Below are 22,036 nucleotides of genomic sequence, written 5' to 3'. Positions count from 1 at the left end.
CCATTATTTTGGTCTGAGATGCTAGTGTGACATCCAGCAGCAGGTGAATTTCATATATATAACCTTTATATACAAGAAATGGGCTCATTAGTTAGGTATTATTTTTACTTTTGATTATTAGTAGTTTACTAATTCATCTGTACAGAATAATTTACTTTTATATTTATACTTATGCAAAATGCACTCCTGTCACCATCGCTTTTTAACGTTTGCTGCATGCATGAATGTCCATGATTGTTGCATTTGTTTTGTGTATTTTTCAGTATTTTTATATTTATATTAGCAATCCCTTATATTCTGTATGTGGGGATGGCAATCAACAAGCTTGAATTTAAAGCTGAAAATACATGTAAGCAAAAAGTACAATTTACCCCTGAAATGTAATGGAGAATTTTGAAGTAGCATAAAATTAAAATAATCCTTAAGCAAATATAAATACATCAAATTTGTACTCAGTACTTAAGTAAATGGACTTAGTTACTTTACTTAATTGGAACGTAGATTGACTGTTTTGGTGTCAAGAGTGCGATGATACATTACAGCTTGAAACTATTCAAACTATTGTACACAACAACACATGTTAAGGAATTATTTTTAGTGTTAGCATGGTGTAAAGACCCGAACCATCACTATTCCATTCATGTAAAAGATTAAAAGCATAAATACACATCATAACGAGAAAATACCCCCAAAAAAAACGTCAATAGACAAGTGGAGAGCACTTCTTTTATTTTAAATATGTCATCATTGGTTTAGCCTGCATACAATAACATATCAGCAAATAACTACACAGTACAGAAGTGGACTGCTGCCACACCAGTTGCAGCTTGGCCAATATGTAACATCGATAGCCACGGTCAATATCTGACAGCCAGGCCAGCATATTCCTTCATTTAAACTCCATTTAAAACTTTTTATTTGAGATACAAAACCACTAGGATGCCTGTGTGTAAGCATTTTTTCTAGACTTCAGTTTAAAAAAAAAAGAAAAGAAAAACATCATAGGTTATACATTAGCTGTGTTGATTCTCAGAGATAGAAAGTTGGCATCTGAAAAATACATGACTGTAGTTGTTACACAAAATAAGTTTGGGGGGTGGGGGGTCACAATCTGATTGATCCCTCAACCCCCTTTTGTAAATTTCAAGCATTTCCCTTTTTCTTCTAAGAAAAAAATAACAATCCAATTGATGTGCGTCAACGCAAATCCTGCCTTTGCACTGTTCGACCTGTGTATGGCTTTAAATGGGGTTTAAAGACTTGGCGAGGTAAGAAGGCAATATAAGAACGCAAATCGGATGCAAAGCTTTCAAAACGTACATACTAGGGTTTCCGTCGGGCCTAGAGCATGCAGACGGGGCAAGGTCGTAACCATGTGTTTCAGCACACATTAGAACTATCTACAAGTGTGATTGGTTCTCCTTTGCGCCAATTACCCCCCTCTAGCTCACACACAACTTCTATGACAAAGAAAACAGTGGTACTATATAGAAATGGGTCGGTTCCTGTGTCGCACTATTAAGGCTTCCCATGACTCGACATTTCACTACAGCTAGCCACTAAATTTAACACTAAGCCTCATCTCTCTAACAGAAACTCATTTGTTCTGATTTTAAGCTGGACAGGGATACAAATGTGTGCTTTTCATTTTTCTTTTCTACACTTTTTTTTGTTTCTGTGATATAACAAGCACCAGCTCTCAAACATTGTATTACTATTACGCATCGACTCCTAAGAGATGAATGTCACTGCTAGTGGTTCATTGGTATTTTGTACTTCTCAGCGCAACCATGCACAATCGACACTTCAAAAACACAAAGAAAATGAAAAGAGCAGTTCAAATAAAAAAAAAATCAAGATTAAGAACATGGAGGTTTGTAAGGTTATGGCCCATAGTTTTTTAGGAGGAAGAATATGATGGAAAATATAATTCACTCAGTCACAGAGAGACAAAATAACACAAACTGTAATAGTCTGATGAAATAAGTAGTGGAACTATAGACTCAAGCCTCTTATAGAATCAAGTGCAGACTCTCCTAGCTTCTCTCCAGGTCATCCAGGTAGGAAGTCACCTGTGGAGACAACGAAAAGGAAAACTGCAGGATTAGGATCATCATGGATCAGATGGTTACAGCAGTGCCACACACAGCCCCTAAATCTCCACTTAAAGGTCACATATGTACAATTCGAAAATATTCTTTTTATGTATTAATCACTTTTTATTGCCAAAGTGTGAACAGATTGTAACAAAACTATTTTTCCATAGCTTGTGATAACAAAGTGCCACATGCTGCATTTAATCTTTTGTTCTGCTGTCTGTCCCTGCCTGCGTCTTCACAACTGTACTCCCCCCACACACGTGTGTATTTTTTCCAGCAGGTCATTGCTCCAAATGTGTCAATAATAACCGTAATCCACCACTGTTCGCTGACATATCATGAGCAATCACAAAATGACTGCACTGAAAGATCATGATTTGCTTTGCAGATCTGATCATTTACAAAACAACAATACTTACTTTCATGTCATTTTCCGGATATTAACCTACAGTTAACTCTTGAAGAATGATTGAATATGCACCGCAGAGCTACGGCAGACAATATTTTGTTAAAGGACAGTGAGTCTGCAAAGAGAATAATACAAGCTCCCAAAAGTTAAAATTTCAAACCTTCAAGATCTTTGTCATATTTGATCTTGAAGGCAGAAGAGCTGCATTGTTTGGGAGCTTGCAATAGACACTGTGAGCTGCCTTTGCCCTACACCTTCCTAAGGTTGGATGTGGGTGCTGTCTGCCTCCTTTGCTTAAATATTATTTTGGTTCTAAACCCTTTGTGAAAAACAAATTGCAGGAATTTGCCTGAGGAAGACCTGTTAACTGATAAAAGGGAGGCTAAAACAAAACCTTCCACGAGGTCAGTTCCAACGACTGTAACTGAGGTCTTGCATGTTTTAGCCTATTAGCTATAAATCAGTTGTGCTTAACATTACTGTTGTCCATTTCCCAAAGCAGAACTCAAATTATTGCACTAAAATGAGCTTAAAGAGTCTTCACACTTGCTTATGTCCACATGTATTCAATGTTGATCCTGAATACAATGCATTTAGGCAGCTTACTCACAGATCTGTTGTTTAAGCTTTCAGTCAATGCACTGCCAAGGCCAAAATGGCCCCTGCAATAAAACTCTTCACTGTGATGGAATACCAATCTACACAAGTCTCTGCTACTTGAATTCCTTTTTGTGGTGAAAGATAGGGACCACACTGGCTGCCTGAAAGTTGGGAAATATAAAAAGTAACGATTATATGCTTCAGAAATAGGTTGACTTGCAAGCACGTTAGCAAGGTTGCCAGCTACAGTCATTTACCAGCAATGACGTTGGCTGTGCCACAAGAAGAAGGTGATTTGTAGCTAAAAATACACTGATTGTAAATTGTTACTTCTGAAGAATACTTACACCAAACAAAGAATTAGGCCGTGAATTTGTTTCATTCCAAACCCAGCAGCTCAACGTCAAAGATGAGGGTGGCGTTAGGAGGAATGATACCCGGGTGGCCTTTGTTTCCGTAAGCGTAGTCAGGTGAGCAGGTCAGCCTGGCCCTTTGACCGACACTCATCTGGAGGCAGGAGGAGACAGACGATACAAACACATGAGAGAAAGAGACAACAGGGGGGTGGGACAGCTATTCTGCAACATAGAATGCAGTTGATTAGATCATAGCGCAGTCTCTGCAGTCTGAGTTGGACAGTAAACCACAGCGGACAGCAGGCCTGGGTGATGTGATGATATACAATGTGATGATAGAAAAAACGTTTCTCTCGTTGTGTCGAAAATCAACTCTTTTAACGCCAACATTTGTTCTCATTTGGACACTTTCAGCGTGCCCACTCTTTTTAAAGGTCCAGTGTGTATCATTTAGAAATGGAATATAATATTCATAGTTATGTTTCCATTATTGTATAATGACCTGAATATAAGAATGGTTGTGCTTTCGTTACCTTAGAATGAGCTGTTTATATCTACAGATGCCATGGCCTGCTTCCGTCCGCCAAGTTTAGCCGCCATGTTTCTACAGTAGCCCAGAAGGGACAAACCAAACACTGGCTCTAGATAGGGGCCTTTGTGTTTTTCACAGGTTTCGCAGCCAACGTTGTTTTTCAGTCTCGTGCATTTTTCACAGAAACAGATAGAGGTGTTATGTGGTTGACGTTTAACAAGCACTGAGCAGGTAAACCAACAGTTTTTGATAGGCGACATCAGTAACAAGCCTCCAAAGCGCGGTTCACCTGCTGCTTTAAATAGACTCGGTGATCGGTATCAGCCGATACTGCTTCTAGTAAAGTGTTCATTACAGGTAGGTGCTGAGTGTTTATGGGACGCTCCGTGTTAGCTCGCTTCATGGCACACTTGGCTGTTCTCGCCACAGACGTAGATTTTTCCACTGCAGTCTTAGCAGAGCAGAGCTGCCGTCTCCAGTGAATTCAAAACAGCCCATAAGTAAAAAATCAAGTAGAATTTAACTGATGTTATAGAAAATTCTTATTCTCACCTATTAGCCAATTAAAATAAGTAGACAGTGAAAGTGTTTGTTGCATGTACAATTAACAACACTTTGCATGTATTTATCGACCGCAACAACAAATGTAAATTTGATCATTAACTGGCTGTATGGATGTAGATAGGAGAATTCCCCTAGCAGCGCTGGTAAAAATAGACTTGACGCTGAAGATATTGCTGCAAGTCCGTTCCACGCTTTGAAGTGTCATACCGTGCAACTTATCTAACCAGCAGTCGAGTTTCAAACAAAATATGCACCTAGCTTTATGTAGGTGATCTCACTGAGGGGCTATAATACGAATTCAGGGCACACAGTAGCCCACCTGACTCCCCCCTTCTGTTCTGTCCTATCAAATAAAGGCATAAAAAGCCCCCATAAAATCTTTTAATAAATTAATACATAAAAAAAAATGTCCAGGACAACTTGCATGATTTCCAGGATATCTGGTCATTTTAATTACTTTCCAGGTGTTTCCATGGATGGAAAACAATTCTCTAAACCTCCAGTTTTTTACAGGTTTTCCAGGACGCGTGGGAACCCTGCACTTTGCGTTACACGGCACAGATGCAGGGAGGAAGTTAGCGTGAAGGAGAGTGAACATGACACAGAACAGGGTAATTCCGAAACAGGAGGACTCTAACCAGTCGAGACTAAAGGGGTTACTTCTGTATGGACATGGTTTGGGTATGAAAAGTCTGAAACGTACCAGAAAACCAGAACCCGCTCCCTACAGCAGACACAAACACCACTGACTTCTTTTACCACCTACACAGGAATCATTTCAGAAAGCACAGAGAGCTGTTAACGGGGGCTGCTGCGACTCACATCTCCAAAAACTGTAATAATAAATACCAAGCTTTTCCATGTGGTCACTTTAACTATTTACTCACTGATTTACAGAAAATGTGCTATATCGTCATATGTATCGTTGGATATGAAATGAACTAGATCGGGATACATGAGATTTTGGTGGTATCGCACAGTGACAGTGAACCCCTCTTACTACTAATGCTTCATTATTATTAATGAATTTCTTTATTGCACAGTATTTAATGTTGTGTTTACCAAAAGCTTTTCAAACAGAGGCCTTACTGAGATATTAAAGACTGCTGTTGTAAACACAGTACACAGAGAACATGAAGCTACACGGCACAGGCAGCAGCATTCATCAGCCACCTCATCTAAATGCTGCAGGGCCGAGTGTGTGAGATACAGAGCTGGCCCACTGTTGGCTCCCTGTTTGCGGTGTTAATGGAAACCTTTCTGCGTGAAAACTCGATAATGGAACCGTGTCAATAAATGAATGTATTTCAGCAGAGGAACTAACGACATTAGCAGCAGCAAAATGCGTTCTTTCTTTCCTGCAATCCAAATGATTTTCGCTTCTGAATTATGACTGTTGAGGCTGAGTTTTCCTACAATCGGTCTGTTCCGGTGGCGTTAATAAATACAATGTAGCGTGTCAATACACCCTTCTCTGAGGGGATGAATGAGTGAAAACCTGTAGAAGACTTAAATGAAGGTGCAGATTTTATTTTTTATGGCTCCAGTTCTCCAGCCTACCTGCACTACACCCTCTTCCCAGCCTCGGATCACTTCCTGTTTGCCAATCTTGAACCTGAAAGGCTTGTCCCTGTCACGAGATGAGTCAAACTTGCGTCCGTCTGTCAGGGAGCCTGTGAAGAAGGAGATGGAGAGAGGCACAGAGTCAGAACGGAAGTGGTGCAATGGCCACTGTTTCCTGTGGGTGAAAAGTGAAGCCATTAGCTCTGAATTACAGGATTTATCACTGTGAGAACTCCTGCTGCAGAAAAACATGTACAGCCCGGATAATGATTATAAATACTGGCTCTCAGAATGAAAGAACAGTATTTATAACGTTTCATAAAAACACTGCAAACAAATACATCCTCCAGGCTCGTCTGACATCCATCTTCCATGCTGCGTGTATATTGAGAGTGCAAATGAAGGGATTCCAGGGATCTCAGAAATAGCAGCTGCAGCTGTCTGCAGGGTGGGTTTCAGTGTGACAGTCAGGAAAACGCAAGCATCAATCTGCAGAATAGCACCCCTCCAAGACTATTTACGCCAGCGCTATTACTGTTATTAGCCCCGGCAAGGCGGCGTGTGTGTGATGGTTTAGTTTGGTGCAATGTGAGTGTGTGTGTGGTGTGGGAGAAGGTGTAACATTGCGCATGTTGTTGGGCACATCAGGGGGCGGCTGGCAAGATGCAGCCTGTAATCCATGCAGTGGGTGTCCTGTCCTCTTCTGGACACCGAGAAAGCAGCCTGATGAAATCAGCTAAAAGGTCCGGAGTATCAAAGCCAACACACTGAATCTCCTATTTAACCACCGAACAACACAGCGCTGACATTCTCACACGCCCAACGTTTCCTGCAGGCAGAGCCTCTCCAAAAAACGCAGCCAATACATGTTTTGATCTTTACTTGGATGTCAACATTTAAAAAGGCTCGTGTGATGGAAGATCCTGTTTCATGTCGCATTTCAAGGCCGCTTTGTAGGCTGACAGGAAGGTAGACCGCCCAGGGGGGAAATCCTGTAGTTTGTGTAATACATAAAAAAATAACAGAAAAAGATGTAGGCTCATGCCTGAACAGAAATTTAAAAATGCTTCACTGTGCAAAGCTCAAATGGGGTCTTACGTCCGGTTACATAATGTTCAAGCAAAGAGGCTTGTATTACAGAGTGAGTTATGTCTGAAGACTGAGGCCAGCTTTGCCAGAGTAAGAACAGGTGCAGACAAATATACAGTCTGGCACGCTGGGAGGCAAAATCCATCTCAAATCACATTTTGCTGCTGATGATTCATGTTTCGTTTTTTCTACTGTATTTAACGTCTCTCTTTTAATACATTTCTAGCCATGCTAGCAGTAAGTCTGTCTGTCTGCTTTGGTCTAGACTGAAATATTTCAACTGCGTGCCATGAAATCTGGTACAGACGTTGACGGTGCCCCAGGGGATGAATCCTACTGACTTTGGTGATCCCACTATTTTTAAAGTTGCAGTAGGTAACTTTTATAAAAATAACTTTTTGTCATATTTGCTGAAACTTTCACTGTATCCTGACAGTAGAACATGAGACAGATCATTTGTGAAAAAATCTAGTTCCTGTGGCTCCTCCTAGTGCTCCTAATGGCTTTTGTAAGAATCAACTCGGCCTGAACAAAAACAACCAATCAGAGCCAAGAAAGATAGTTGATTGTTGAGTCTCATTCCCAGATCATCAAACACGTGTCAGTCAAAGTGTCGGTATTTGACCCATAGCATTGTTTTTTGAGTTAAAGTTACCTACTGCAGCTTTAACGTTTCCTCTAGCGCCACCATCAGGTTAACAGTTGTAGAGTAAAAGTCAACAACTAATGGCTGGCTGACAATGACATTTGGTACAAACATTCATGCCCCCTCTGATGAACTGTAATCACTTGCTGATCCCATTCATCTAGCGCCATCATCAGGTCAGAAATATAATTTATCCAATGTTTTGGTTTATGGCCAAACACCTGCAAATTTTAGCATGCTAACACTCTAAACTGATATGGTGAACGTGCTGAATATTATACCTGCTGAACATCAACATGTTAGCACTGTTACGTCCATTAACCTGTTGAGCATTTTCACGATTAATCCATTAGTTGTTTGCTCCATGAAATGTCTTGTTTTGTCCACAACCCATAGATATTCACTTTACTGTGACAGAGGGCCAGAAACCAGAAAATATTCACAGTTCAAAATCAGAATTTGGACCTTCTTTTTTTTTTTTAATTAAAACATTAATTTAACAGCTGGCAACAAATCAATGAATGACTAATTGTTGCTGCTCTACCTCACAATGCCACCTGCAGAGTCTTGTAAGGAAGTAATGAGAGCTGAAATCAATAAGTTGATCGACAGTAACTTAATCAGTGACTATTCTGACGATTGATTAATAATTTAAATAATTTTGTAAGTAAAAATTCACTGGTTCCAGCTTCTCAACTGTGAATATTTTACAGTTTTCTAGTCTTTTAGGGGAATAAGCTGAATATCTTGGCTTCTGGGCTGCTGGACAGACAAAACAGGAGTCAACTTCAGCTCTGGGAAACCGTATCAGGCTTTTTCTTGATTTGCTGACACTCTGTACACCAAATGATTCATTGATTAATCGAGGCAACCAGTACATGAATCAATAATGAAAAGAATCATTAGCTATACTACTGTATATTACAGTGAGCCTGCCACTATTGCAGTAGCCCAGACGGTTATAATCCGCTCAACGCCCCCCCCCAAAAAAAAAAAAAACTCCCCAACAAAGACAGAAAAGCGCTGGAAATCAGACGGGATTTAAAACCCCGCTGTCTGCTCTGTCTGTCTGTCTGTCTGTCTGGGCCTCTGAGTGAACCCTACGGAGGAATCTGTCTACGTTTCCTTTTTTTAAAAAAAATTAACTCTCCAGACAAGACAGATGACCACACTACCCACGGGTCTTGATGAGACCAGAATGGACCACTCGGCCCGGACTGGAGCGCGCATTATTATTTTACGCAGCGGTGAATCCAGCAGTGCGCTGCCCCCGGGACGCACCGCCACCGCTCCCGCTCCCAACTCCACCTCATCTACAACACAAATGCGCTTCCAGGGAGTGAAAGTGCGGTGAAGGGGTTACATGTTCATGCAGCCCGGTCGGTGACTGACAGGCATGCCTCTTTGCCCTAGTGAGAAATCAGTGGCTGGGAGGTCTGAGGGTGAAAAATGTCTGGTGTGCAGAGTTCATGGCTCCACTGCGTTTACAGAAGCGCTCCAGTGTCTGTGCAATAATGTCCCTGTGAGCAATGACAGTATTTGCTGTGGTACTTGCAGCATTATGGGATATTTTTCATACAGACAGTTGCCCACAGTCACTCCACTTGTTCGGCCTTCGTGAGTACAAGTGGAGCAGCTAAATGTGCACCATCACGAGTGTGCAGAGTAATAAGTTTCTGGTGTCAAACTCACCGACATAATGCACCACACACGTCTGTCCTTTTTTGGGGAAAGTCCTTCCTGTGGAGAGAAAGCAAAGGGGCGCTTAATATAACGGGCACACTACGCAATTAAGGCGGTGTTTCTGCGGCTGTATTAGATAAACATGCAAACAGAGAAGTGCAAATGTGCGCTCGACACAAACGCGTTTCCTTTCCGTGCAGCCGCTTTACCGTCGCCCGGGGTTATAGTCTCGATTTCGACTCCCATTTTAGTGGCGTGTTCTGTCCCAGCACCCGGCAGCACTCTTCCCGCAGTCTGTCTGTCTGCTCCTCCGGCGGATGTTCTCAGCTCTCTCTCTCTCTCTTTCTCTCTCTCTCTCTCTCTCTCTCTCTCTCTCTGCAGGGAGACCAGCGTCAATTACTCACGTTACACAACGACGCTTCCGCCCACCACCTCCAAAATAAAACCCGTGCAGCTGAGGGATTTCAGCCGGTGAGAAGGGCCCCTAGTGGCCACAGAGAGGGAGGTCCACAATAACACGAATTAAAAATAAATCACTCTATAAAACCATTAAACGTGCAGTTAACACTATTTTTAGTAATACAAACAAAATTGTGGAAGTTCAAAAAGATTATCGCTGAAGCAGCTTTTACTAGTAATTTTAAGTGACACTAAGTTACAGAAACTTTCCTGAGTGAAGTACTTTTACTAGGTGTTTTCACAGTACAAAGAAAACATTTTGTTTGTATTACTTATTTTTGTTTCAACAATTTTTTTTGTTAAATTAACTTATCTGGTTTTACAGTGTAGCCTAATCAAGTTTTTTTTATTCTACAACTTATTAAGTTAGTGGTTATTAAAAATATCTTTACTGTTGAGGAAATGCTAATTCCCCTAACTCAATGTAGTACATTTGTTGAACATAATTTAATTTGAAGTTGTCATAACTCAAAATTATCGGTTACAGCCAAAACATTTGTTTTTTTAATACTTGAGATCACTAGTATAAATTAACTAGTATAAATTCAGTATACATTTATGGAGTGTGGACTGGTAGCTGGAGAGGTGCCAGTTTCACCTCCTGTGCACTGCTGAGGTGCCCTTGAGGTAATAATAAAAACAAATGTGATAGTGATAGGGTTTATAAATCCGATATGCAATAAGTAAACAGAAAATAAATAAGTTACAACTGTTCAGGCGACAGTCTGATGGATTCATATAAGGGGAAGACTATGTGGGTCAAATGTACCCATTAGATGTGTAAGATTCACAACAGAACATGAGAGAGTTAATGTTACATTAAGATTTAGTTCTAATCCTTCCACCAGAGTAACTTGTCTATCTGTCCGTAGTGATTAGGGGAAGTCATAAAGCAAGTGGAGAATCAATTCTGGGTTAATAGAACGTAACATCAACATTGGGAATAAATTGCCCTTACTGCAGAGACAAATTATGCTAAATATTAAAATGGATTTCTCTTATTTTACCTGTGCTACACAATTCAAAAGGAGATAACCATGCATTGCACCAAGCGACGTTATGATGAGGGTGAAGATTTTCCTTGTAGGTGACAATTTATTATGATGCTGAAGTTCTTCTCTTAAATGCTTGTTTGTGCATTTTGAATCCATTATTGTTATTTTCTACCAAACTCTAGAGGGGGCTGTTATGTTTACATTTTGATAACAGCACTGACACTTTATTAAAGGTACAGTGTGTAGGATTCAGTGTCATCTAGTGCTGTAGTTACATATGGCACCTGCCTTCACCCTCCCCTTCCAAGCTTGAAGGAGAAACTACGATTGCCCCGAAACATACGAAAAATTAAAAACATGTAGAAACATGGCGGTTAGATATGGCATTCTCCATGGAAGTCGATCAGCGGCCTCTGTAGATAAAAATGTCTCATTCTAAGGTCACAGAAATACAATTCTTAATCTCTTGTATTCAGGTGATTGTACACCAATGAAAACATACCTATGAATATTATATTCTATTTTTGACCATAGATTTTCCTAAATGTTACACACTGGACATTTAACTCTGTTGTAATGGCCTTAATTACAGAAAAAAACATAAACAAACATGTAACAACCTAGCATAGCACAGTCTCCTGGCTGCCACTTCTGGAGCACTGGGCATGGGAGAATTAGGTGAGAAAACATGCTTTTATTTTGAAGGCACATTAAGTTTGGTGTTTTTCTTGTATCTATGACTAACTTGACATCTGGTGGTTAGTGTGTACAGTGTGATACTGTGCAAAGTGTGTGTGAGGAGTGTTTTTTCCATTGAATAACAAACTCTTATCTCACTGGTTCATTGTCACATCAGGTTCATCATCATAAAATATAAAAAAAAATACAAAACCCAGCCTTCAAGAAGGAGGACAGATTATTACAGTGCACTTCCTGCAGTTGACTTGAGGCTGTTGTAGAGAACACACTGCAGTGTAGAACTAATGAAGAGAGGGCGAGCGAGGCAGGCAGGCAGTGAGAGATGGGGCTAATTTAGGTGAACAGCTCTGAGTCGGTAGCATCCTGCTGTCCCAGCAGACTCTCACACACTCTGCACATTTGCATCCATAGCAACACCTGCATCCTCCGTCCTGCACAAACCAAAAGCAATCAAAGTTTCTAATATCCACAGGAACAATTAGAATGTGGCGAGAAATTAAAAATGAGTAGATTATTAATGATGTTTATGAGTCACATTCTAACTGAGGGAGCAGAGGAACATATTCACTTTTTAGATGTTTTCTATCTTTCGTCACATTAAATTGCAGCTAAAGGTGTGCATGGCCTCTGGGAATGCAGGTGTAAACAGGTTCAATTTAAGACTTTTAAAGCCCTTTTTAAGACTGTTATGAATGCAATTTAAGATCCATTTTCAATGTACATCGTTTACAAACGATATGAAGGAAATCGGAATTTGTTCCATGTTGGTTTCGTTTTGTAGTTTCAGCGTGATCAATACAAATATTTCTCAGATACACATTTAAAAGCAAGACTGAAATATGCAACTTTGTACAAGAAATGTTAACTTCATTTATCTAATCAATAGATTAGATAATTGGAACATAAGACCAATATATTTAAGAATATTTTTTTTTTTTTTTTTTTTTTTTTTTTTTTTAAAATAAAACCCTTTTTTTTTTTTATTGGAATTTTATTTTAATTTTAATTTAGTGAAGTATTTTTTTTTTTTTTTGGGAAAAAAAAAGGGGGGGAAAAAAAAAATTTTTTTTTAAAAAAAATTAATTTTTTTTTTTATTTTTTTTTTTTTTTTTGTTGGTTTTTTTTTTTTTTTTTTTGGTGTTTTTGTTATTTTTTTATAATTTTTTTTTAATTTTTTTTTTTTGGGGGGGAGGGGGTTTTTTAGGGGGGGGTTTTTTGAGGTTTTTCTCTTTTTTTTTTTTTTTTTATTTTTTAAAATTTTAGTAGTGTTTTTGGACCCCAGAAATACTGATCATACAACGAGGCAAAATAAAATTTTAAACCACATGCAAAAAGGTTGGGATTGGAATTTTTAAACCCAAAACCCATTTTTATTCACACGTGGGTCAGTTCAGACCTGTGACCTGTTCACGCAGGAATCTGGTATGAGCTACATTTAAAAAATAATTTGATCAGCCAAACAATAGCAAAAGCTTAGGACCATTCTGCAGGTAATTTCTTTTTAAGTTTTTATACATACCACATACATATAAAGTATTCTGTATGAGAGCCACCTGCTGCACACAGCCTGTTGGCAGTGTCCACTACCTTACTTGGATGTCATGGGTCTTGAAGGTACATATAAGAATTGGTTTAAAAGGACTACAAGATAAAGGAATCCAGTTTCCACTGTAGAAAATAAATCAGCATTTCTAAAATGTGGTTAGGAGATCTACTGAAGACATCTGGGGGAAAAAGCCCTTTTCCCACCTAGAATAAAAACACAAGACGATAAGTTCTTTATACATCAACCATAAAATGGATTTATTTTACCAGAGGTCCAAACCAATTTCTGTGTCGCCCCAGGATGCATAGAAGATGTCAGTGTCATAGGAACTTCCACTACTACAAACCAGTGTTTACAATCTATATGTTCTTTTGTCCGACCCTTGGTTTGATAATAAAGCCATGTGTAACTGTTTCTCATGTTACACAATATCAAAATGCCACTGTCTAACTGGAACAATCCTACAATCTGTAAAGGAAAAAAGAAGAAAAAGGAAAAACAAAAAAGGCAGTTTAAAAAAATAATTCCATCTTCATTTGAACAAAGGGACAGGTGTAGATCTGGAGGTGAATTAAGGAGCGTAAGGCTACTGGTTTAGGTTGGTTTGGAGGGGGGAAAAAACCCTCAGTGTTTTGTTACATCATTACACTTCTCTCTCCAAAGAGAATATGTGGAGAGAAATGGAAACTCGTACAAAACCACACTATCAACATGTACTTGATCTTAATGAGACTAGTATTTCTTATGTGGTTCTGGTTTGTGCTGTTGAGACAGAAACACGCTGGGAGTCTGCCGTTGCATGAAGGGCCCAGCACCTGATAGTAAACAGAGCTTAAGGGCCAAATTAAGGTTAATAGAAGAGGAAAAGTGTGGAGCAAGTTAATGGAAAAAAAGATGAAGGTTTAGTGACGTCATAAAAGCTGCACTGCTGCTGTGTTTTTGGGTTAAACCATCCACTGCAGTCAGGAACACACATCCCCATCAAAACCACAATACAGCAGCATCTGGAAGCTTTCCAACAGCTCTTAAATGAACTCGATTCCATTCTGGAAGATTTTTACTCCCCCGCCCCCCCCATTACTGCCCGTCACAGACCACAGAGGGGGGAGGGAGAGATGTGGGGGGGGGGTATCTGGGGAGCAGAATGTTACGTTTCACTTTAGAAAAACAAAAATCAGAAATTAGAAGTCCATACATAAGTCCGTGTTTTCTCCTCCCTCAGAAGGGGCAGCAGGTTTCACAGGGCTGCAGTTGCTCAGCCACACCACCAGGGGAGGGAGGTAGGGGGGAAGGGGAGGGGTCGCTCTTCCTCTCTCTCCTCCTCTTCACTTTAGCCGCTGGACGATAACGGCGTTGAGGAGGTTGGCCTGCTGCAGTGTCTGGCTCTCATCTGACAGCTCCATGTTGGGGAAGGTGGTCATGAGGATGAACTCCCTGGCGGCCATGGCGGGCCGGGCCGCCACCACAAACTGCCGCAGGTCAGACACCCTGAAGGGGAAAACAGCAAACGCCATGAGAGGAAGTATGGGACAAGGTGAAATGTGGTAAACATTTATGACCCAAACAACATTAACAACTTGGGGACTGATTGCTGTTGAAACACGTTTAGACTTTATGCAGCGTATGTGTCGCTCTCTCTCTCTCTCTCTCTCTGTGTGTTTCTCTCTCTGTGTGTGTGTGTTTCTCTGTCTGTCTCTCTCTGTGTCTCTAGGAGTTTGTTTCATAATGTCGCCAAAAAAAACTCAACTTATGTTTCCATTCTCGATTCCGTTTTCATAAAAGCAGGTGAGCCTTGTGTGGAGGAGGCATCAAAAGTGAAACCAACGTGGTACAACCCCACTTTAAAATACCCAAACTATTACTTTAAACCCATCTGCTTGCATTTTGCCACCCTTGACCACTTCAGTTTTTTTTATTTGAGCGTCATTTAGCAGAAAAAGCATTATATGGGGCATATTTATTAAATAAGGCTTTGGTGTTCTTGAGCTGCTGGTAAAAACATAGGTTAAGAAAAGTTAAGAAAGTCAAATCTTAATACTTTTTTTTCTTTTGCAATCAAATTGTGTTTTAACATTTGAACTACTTGGGCTCTCACCAGAAACAGAGCAACACCAGGGTTCAGTCTAAATATACAATATGTAGGTCTGCTGTCATAAATAGGTCGGTAAACAGACCTGCAGAAACTCAAGTGTAGATGTTGAACTTGGGTACATGCCAAGGCAAAAGGAGCTAATCAGTCACCTGTGGGTATGGTTGAACCTTTGGACCAGCCTGCCGCCATCAGCCAGTCGGACCTGAATGTTAGTGACGGGCTGGGAGGGGTCGAGGGCAACAGAGGCGCTGGCTTGGGCCTCGTTGGCAGCCTGGTCCTGCTGGGAGGTGGTAGGAGTTGAAGTCAACTCTGGAGTAGCACTGGAGAGAGGAGGGGAAGGATGGATAAAGATGGGAAGGATGGATAAAGATGAGAAGTTAGTTTGACTTGATATTTGTGGTCATGATAAAAAAATATGTTAGCTGAGACAATGTGTCAAAAAGTTGTTTTGGTAAGGTGTTGCACCACTTGCTTGGCATTCATTATGGGGCCAAAGAACAAGAGCAAAGCTGGTAGTACCAGTACTAGTTGAATACAGCTCAGCCAATGTTAAGGCCCTATCAGGGCTGTAGAGTTATCACAGTATTAATCACAATCACAATTTTGTCTTCCCATAATTAAATTAACAGGACTGTCTACAATATTCACATTTAAAATGTGTGCTCTAAACTAACTTACACCACAGGTGCTTTGTAATCGTGAAATAACTATCATTATTTTGGCCATAATAGTCCAGCCCTAGGCCCTATCTAGAGCCAGTGTTTGGTGTGTCTGTTCTGGGCTAGAAACATGGCAGTTCAACATGGCGGAATCATTTTAAGGTAACAAAAACACAACCAGTCTTATTTTCACATGATTATACACTAATGAAAACACACCTTTGAAAATTGTATTCCATTTCTGCCATTCTGCTCCTAAATTGACGTTTAAATCTCAAGAATAGAGTTGTCTCTATTCTTTAAGTAGATTTTAGCAGCACTTAAAATAACCCAGATTTTAAGTAGTAATGTATTTAAAATGCCATGTGTACTGTAATTCTTCACAATCACAGTTCGATGAGGAGATTTTATTTTATTTAAACATTTAATGTTTGGAATGAATACAAATTTGATGTCCAGTTTGTAACAGTAGTTTCTCCTACACGCCTGGAATGCAATTACACCAAGATGCCACTAAATCCAAACACACTGGTCCTTTAAATGTGCTTCGACAGAGTCACATGACTGAGTAGAAACCAGTCATTTGTGTGTAAATACCCAGACACACAGATGATTCATTAGAACAAGTAAGACTGGTTTAGAGCTTGTATTCAGCCGTCTTTGCTCTATAATATTTTAATAAAACAGAAATGTTGTTCAGCCAGTCCTTCCAGAACATTTCAATGCTTATTAAAACACATTTTTCTTTTAGTTTCCTTGCCATACGTCACCAAACTCACTTCCATGTTTCTAGTTGTGATGTCTCAAATCTACCCTCCAAACAGTGTAATTTAATTCTCACTGGAACAATTAAATTTTTAATGTACGATACAAAAAATTATAATAATCGCAACTATTTTTGGCCAATTCACAATTTTCATTGTAAAAAAAACATGTATCACAATTTTATATAAAAGTTGCTGTGAAATCAGGCATTTTAGGCTGCAAACAATCTCCAAAAAAAACCTGTGAAATCCGAGCGAATCAGACTCACCTTCCCAACTTCTGTCCTTCACCTCCAAAGGCCTTGAAGGCCACCTTGGGTTTGCTGAAGTCCTCGTCCCTGTGGTCCTCCATGTCTAGGTTCACCTGCCCCCCTCGAGATCGCTGCCTCAACTCGAGGGGAATCTCTCTGCGGGGTGACAATCGATAATGTTAATGTGTGCCATTCAAGCAGATGACAAAGTCTATACATGTTTTCAAATAAACATTAAGGACATAATGTGTCCTCATGAACCTATGTGACTTAAAACAGGTCAAATAATCTCACCCCCTTCTGATTGCCTCAAGGAAGTTGGCATTGCCAGGATCGCTGTAAGTTCTGAGTTCGCCGTTATCCAGACTAAAACCTGTCTTCCACAGCTTCAGCACCACGTGGACCTAACAAACACACACACACACACAAACACACACACACACACACACACACACACACACACACACACACAGTACTACAGAGGTGATTCTTCAATATGGATACTACTGACCTACAATTAGTCCAGGTAACATTAAATGAACAAATCTTTTCTAGTGAGATGTTTTTAGTGTGCTCTGTAATGGTACGTAGTGTTTTCAGGTAATAGCCACAGCCTTGCACTTCATTAGTATGTAGTTTATGCAGCATATTATTAAGCTGACTGATGCTGTGTTAAACTTACAGAAGGAACGAGTGCCAAATCTGAATTATCACAAGGTGTCATAGTAAACAATGCTATTGTAAAAACACAGCTGTTTAAGTTAAATGTCCTGACTCACTGTGATGATCTCAAAGAATTAGCAGTTATTTACTGATCACTTACTCTCTATTGGCTGAAGAGCCACCCAGAGGGATGACTAGTGCTAATGATGCCAGAAACACAGCAAGAACTGCACAGCAGCAAAGCATGAGGACCCATCAGGGTCTGTACTCACATCTTGATGGCTGTTGGAGGATTGCCTCTCTCCAGCCACATAGGCGGACTCTTCCTCAGGAGCTGCACCTAGCCTGTAGCCTCCCCCAAGGAAGGGCTGAGAGGGGACAATAAAATCCAAATGAGAATTTTAAAAAAGGGCACAATACAGAAGGAGACTGAAAAGGGACATTGGTCTGGTGAGTTTCACTTTACCTTGGATTTGCTGGGCTCTCCTGGCCCTCTCCCAGTCCGGTCCAGAGGCACAGCTCCATGTTCCCTGGCCCCCTTGAACAAATCCTCCACCACTTCATTGGAGCTCTTCTTCTTGGGAGGCCCAACGATCTGCTGCCCACTGCGCTCTGATCCTCCCGCAAAAAACCTGCCCATGTGTTAATAAAGATGGTACTGAATTCTTCCACAATGTGAGATAAACAACAGACACACAAGCCAACACGCTGAGAGGCCTATAAACTGTGTGATAGCAAGAATCAGAAGACAAAATAACCTAAAAGTCCACTGAATGTCACATTGTGCAATATTAGTATAATAAAGCCTGATGGTGTGGTGAATTGGACCATCATTGGACGTGTCTCACAGTACGATCTACGACAACCATTAATGATTAACAACCAAAGATTTCACTGTTTCTCAGACAACTGTCATCATTCAGAGGCGGCTCAAGATCAGTGTAAAGGAGCCTATAGTCAAGTCAGAATCTCCTCTCCCTAGCTCACAGTTGGCTGGTGGTAATACTAACAATCACTGTACTGCATGTATAGTAATCACTCCAAAGAGCAAAAGCCACGTAACAGATGTGCTCTGAGATGTCCCTTTATTAGGTAAAATTCTCAACATTATTAGCAAGTTTAAACATCATTTGTACTACATTTGTACTTCATTTGTACTTCATTTGTAAGGGCTTAGGCCATGTATTTATGTGCATAAGATCTGTAGCTACACCAAAGCTGATGTGGGTCTCCTCAAACCTGTAACCACACATGGGGCTATAGCAGCTATGGACATACTGTGTGGGAACCATAAGAACTGTCACTGGTCAGCTTGGAGTGCTTTTATTTTCCCCAAACCCCCAAATTCCACTAGACACACAGTTGCAATGCATTCCAGTATCCGCAGCGGTTGCCGGAGCTGATCGCCCGTTCTACACAATGCTCAATATTCCGTCAGAAGCGCCGCAGTGTGTCCCAGATGCGTCTCTCCACTCTGCTCCACGTAGAATACGTGCCTGGTCTATTTTTTTACGGAAGCTGCGACTCAAGCAGCACAGAGCAGATTGCACTGGCAGGAAGTCAGACACAGAAATAATATTCACATCTTGGCAGGTGGAAAATGGCATGTCATGGGTTATATTGGCCCTTTAAAAAGATATTTCACCAGGTAAAAAAGACTTGGTGAGCTTTATCCTATAAATGACTGAAATGATGTCATTTTGGGGCAGAAAAGCAGGTAAAAACAAGTAAATATCAAAGCCAGTGTGCATTGCAAAACTGAACTGGGGTAAAAAGTTAATTATGTATGGCATTATGTTTGACTCTAGATAATGCAATAATTGTTCTTTGGTGTAACCTGCTTACTGACTGTAATACAAATGGGCTAAAAGGACATTAGCAAGCCCCCACAGTCCCTTAACAACCAGTCCACTGCACTGCCCCAGCAGCAGAATCTGTGGATGCTGCAGAAAGGCACAACCAGCTCACAGTGAATGAAGAGGGACCAAAAATAGTTTGGTGCATTCTGGAATCGCCCCACTAGGTGTGACTTTGTGCCTTCCAAACACTGTGAGGATGTTCAGCTCAGTCAGACAGCCATGTCTACAGTCTTGAATAATTTCACAGCCATTTAGGAGAACGAGAGGGACCTCCAGGGGGTATTGTCACAAGACACATTCAACTGAGCAGTGACTATATTTATTAACTTGTCGTTATCCCACTGAAGAGTCCTTGAGCATGACACAGTCCCTACCACACCCACAATCTTTTATAACTAATCTAACCCTGAGTCTCTCGAGACAGACAAATATCTACTGGATGCTGATCAAACCAATCATTGCAGAAAAAAGGAAAGTGAATGCAATGTTTGCTAAAGACAGATAAACAGACCAAGCTGGGGATCACACTTACCTTTGGCCTTCCTCCTCATCACTCTCCTCCTCTGCCTCATGCATCAGATCTCTGAAGGAGGTCACTCTGGGCTGAGTGCTGATGATAAAGACAAATACAGGCTTGATGCAATGGATTGCGTGTGACAATATTGTATAAATGATGAACAATTAGCCTTTAAACACATTCAAGTTTACTTCACACAAGTATGGACCCAGGACTGTTGGACTTTGCACCAACAAAGCAGCAGTTCATATGTGTGCAAACAAATAAATGTCTGGTGTTAATGAAAGCAGTATTACCTTGGCCCTGCAGACCGGGACACTGAGGAGCCTCCTTCAGGCTGAGGGAGCGTCACTATGTCATCATCAGCTCCATCCTCAAAGAAACTGGCGAGTGCAAGCTGGGAGGAGACAAAATTAGTCGAACAATGTCACAACAACATCCTGACAGACAACTTACCAAACGTGACTAATGATCTAACAATTGTTATGGTTACTGTCGACCTTTAAAGCCGCAGTGGGTAATTTCTTATAAAAAAAACGTTTTTGTATTTATTGACTCTTTCATTGTATCCTGACATTAGTACGAGAGACAGATAATCTGTAAATAAAATACATTTTTTTTTTAATTAAATAAATCAGGCTCTTCTGGCTTGTTCTAGTAATCTTAATGGCATCTGCAAGAATCCACCAGGCCTGGATGAAAACAACCAATCAGAGCCAAGACACACAATTGATTGTTGAGTCTCATTCAGGCGTCAAAAACAGACCCTGGGATTGAGACTCAACAATGAAGTCTCTTCTAGCAACCCACCCAGAGTGTCTTTACACATTTGTCGCTCTGATTGGTTGTTTTCGTTCAGGCTCGGAAGAGTCAGAGGCCCCTGATTGTTTTACAGATGATCGGTCTCATGTAGGGATATTGGCAGGATACAGTCAAAGTTTCAGACAATATGACAAAAAGTTATTTTATTATAAAAGTTACCAACTGCAGCTTTAAATCGGTAGTTCATGTAAAAGTGAGCTAGCTTCCATCTATGTACCACAGCAGATTTGAACAGAGGCCCAGCCATTAAATCACATCTGTCTTTCTCTTTTGTGATCATGCAGGCGCTAGTCGACAGAGCAATGTAACCACATCAGTCAGTTTCATTTTCTCTGTGTGCTAGACTCCACCATTAAACAGGGCTTAAAAGTTCCTGTTCATTTTCTTACTTAACGATAATACTTGCCTCTGCAGCAGTACAAGCTAACCGCTGTTTACTGTTAGATTAAACATGAACCTAGCTTTGCGCTAACGCTAGCTAGCACGGCTCAATGGACTGACTGCAGACAAGGTGTTAGCTAAAACTTAATGGCAACCGCTTTTGTAATGAAACAACAGGGAAGGGCCTTCTTGAAACAGTGACAATGTCCGTTAACTAAGTGTACACCAGCCTTGTTGTTGGCGACAGAAAGCGGTCGGGCCATTGTCAAAGGGTGACTTGCACAAATTGCCGGCAACACAGGCTAACGTTAGCCCGGCGAGCTATCCGTCTGACACATGTCCTGTCACCGCTGTTTCCTTTGGATTTCCCGTCGTACACTTCACCGCAACTAAACGGGACAATGCCTCAAAGACCCACCTGCAAATTCCAGCCGGCGGACTCCAGGAAGAACCGGGCCCTCTCCTCATCCACATCAGTAACAGCGACGAACTCCCTCACAGACTCCTCTTGGCTCGCCATTTTGATTTGCTCCTTCAGCGACTCGTCCGCCTCCACCTGAGGAAACAAGCAACAGATGTTGGTTCCTATCCGGTTTCTACCACGGATCATGAAAAATGACACTTAGACAAACATATTCAAATGAAATAAGTTGGATAACATGTGGCTTAAATCACGCTTGTAATTGTTTTTAAATAATATGCGGGAATATATATACTCCATAGCCTCTTTTTGATAATCAGGATTTGCTGCACTTCTAACATTGATTTGACCACTAGGTGGCAGTGCA

The 22,036-nt window shown here is 40.8% G+C and overlaps 2 protein-coding genes across 2 annotated transcripts; both read right to left on the bottom strand.

Annotated features, from left to right (window-relative positions):
• Window positions 1-712: 712 nt before the first annotated feature.
• On the bottom strand, window positions 713-9,907 carry fkbp1ab (FKBP prolyl isomerase 1Ab). Its single transcript, XM_051425517.1, has 5 exons — window positions 9,751-9,907; window positions 9,551-9,598; window positions 6,121-6,233; window positions 3,456-3,615; window positions 713-2,072 (listed from the first exon to the last, which is right to left on the bottom strand). The coding sequence occupies exons 1-4, from the start codon at window positions 9,785-9,787 to the stop codon at window positions 3,487-3,489; spliced, it is 327 nt and encodes a 108-aa protein (XP_051281477.1). The 5' UTR covers window positions 9,788-9,907; the 3' UTR covers window positions 713-2,072; window positions 3,456-3,486.
• A 3,562-nt stretch (window positions 9,908-13,469) lies between these two features.
• On the bottom strand, window positions 13,470-21,816 carry nsfl1c (NSFL1 (p97) cofactor (p47)). Its single transcript, XM_051425510.1, has 9 exons — window positions 21,667-21,816; window positions 20,342-20,442; window positions 20,061-20,138; window positions 18,136-18,301; window positions 17,942-18,037; window positions 17,301-17,410; window positions 17,025-17,162; window positions 15,482-15,652; window positions 13,470-14,728 (listed from the first exon to the last, which is right to left on the bottom strand). Exons 1-9 carry the CDS (start codon window positions 21,766-21,768, stop codon window positions 14,566-14,568), a joined length of 1,125 nt encoding a protein of 374 aa, XP_051281470.1. The 5' UTR covers window positions 21,769-21,816; the 3' UTR covers window positions 13,470-14,565.
• Window positions 21,817-22,036: the final 220 nt, after the last annotated feature.

Source organism: Dicentrarchus labrax, unplaced genomic scaffold, assembly GCF_905237075.1.
Source record: "Dicentrarchus labrax unplaced genomic scaffold, dlabrax2021, whole genome shotgun sequence".
Classification (NCBI taxonomy): domain Eukaryota; kingdom Metazoa; phylum Chordata; class Actinopteri; family Moronidae; genus Dicentrarchus; species Dicentrarchus labrax.
The sequence above is the reverse complement of the archived record's forward strand: the minus strand, read 5'-3'. Positions and strand labels throughout refer to the sequence as shown.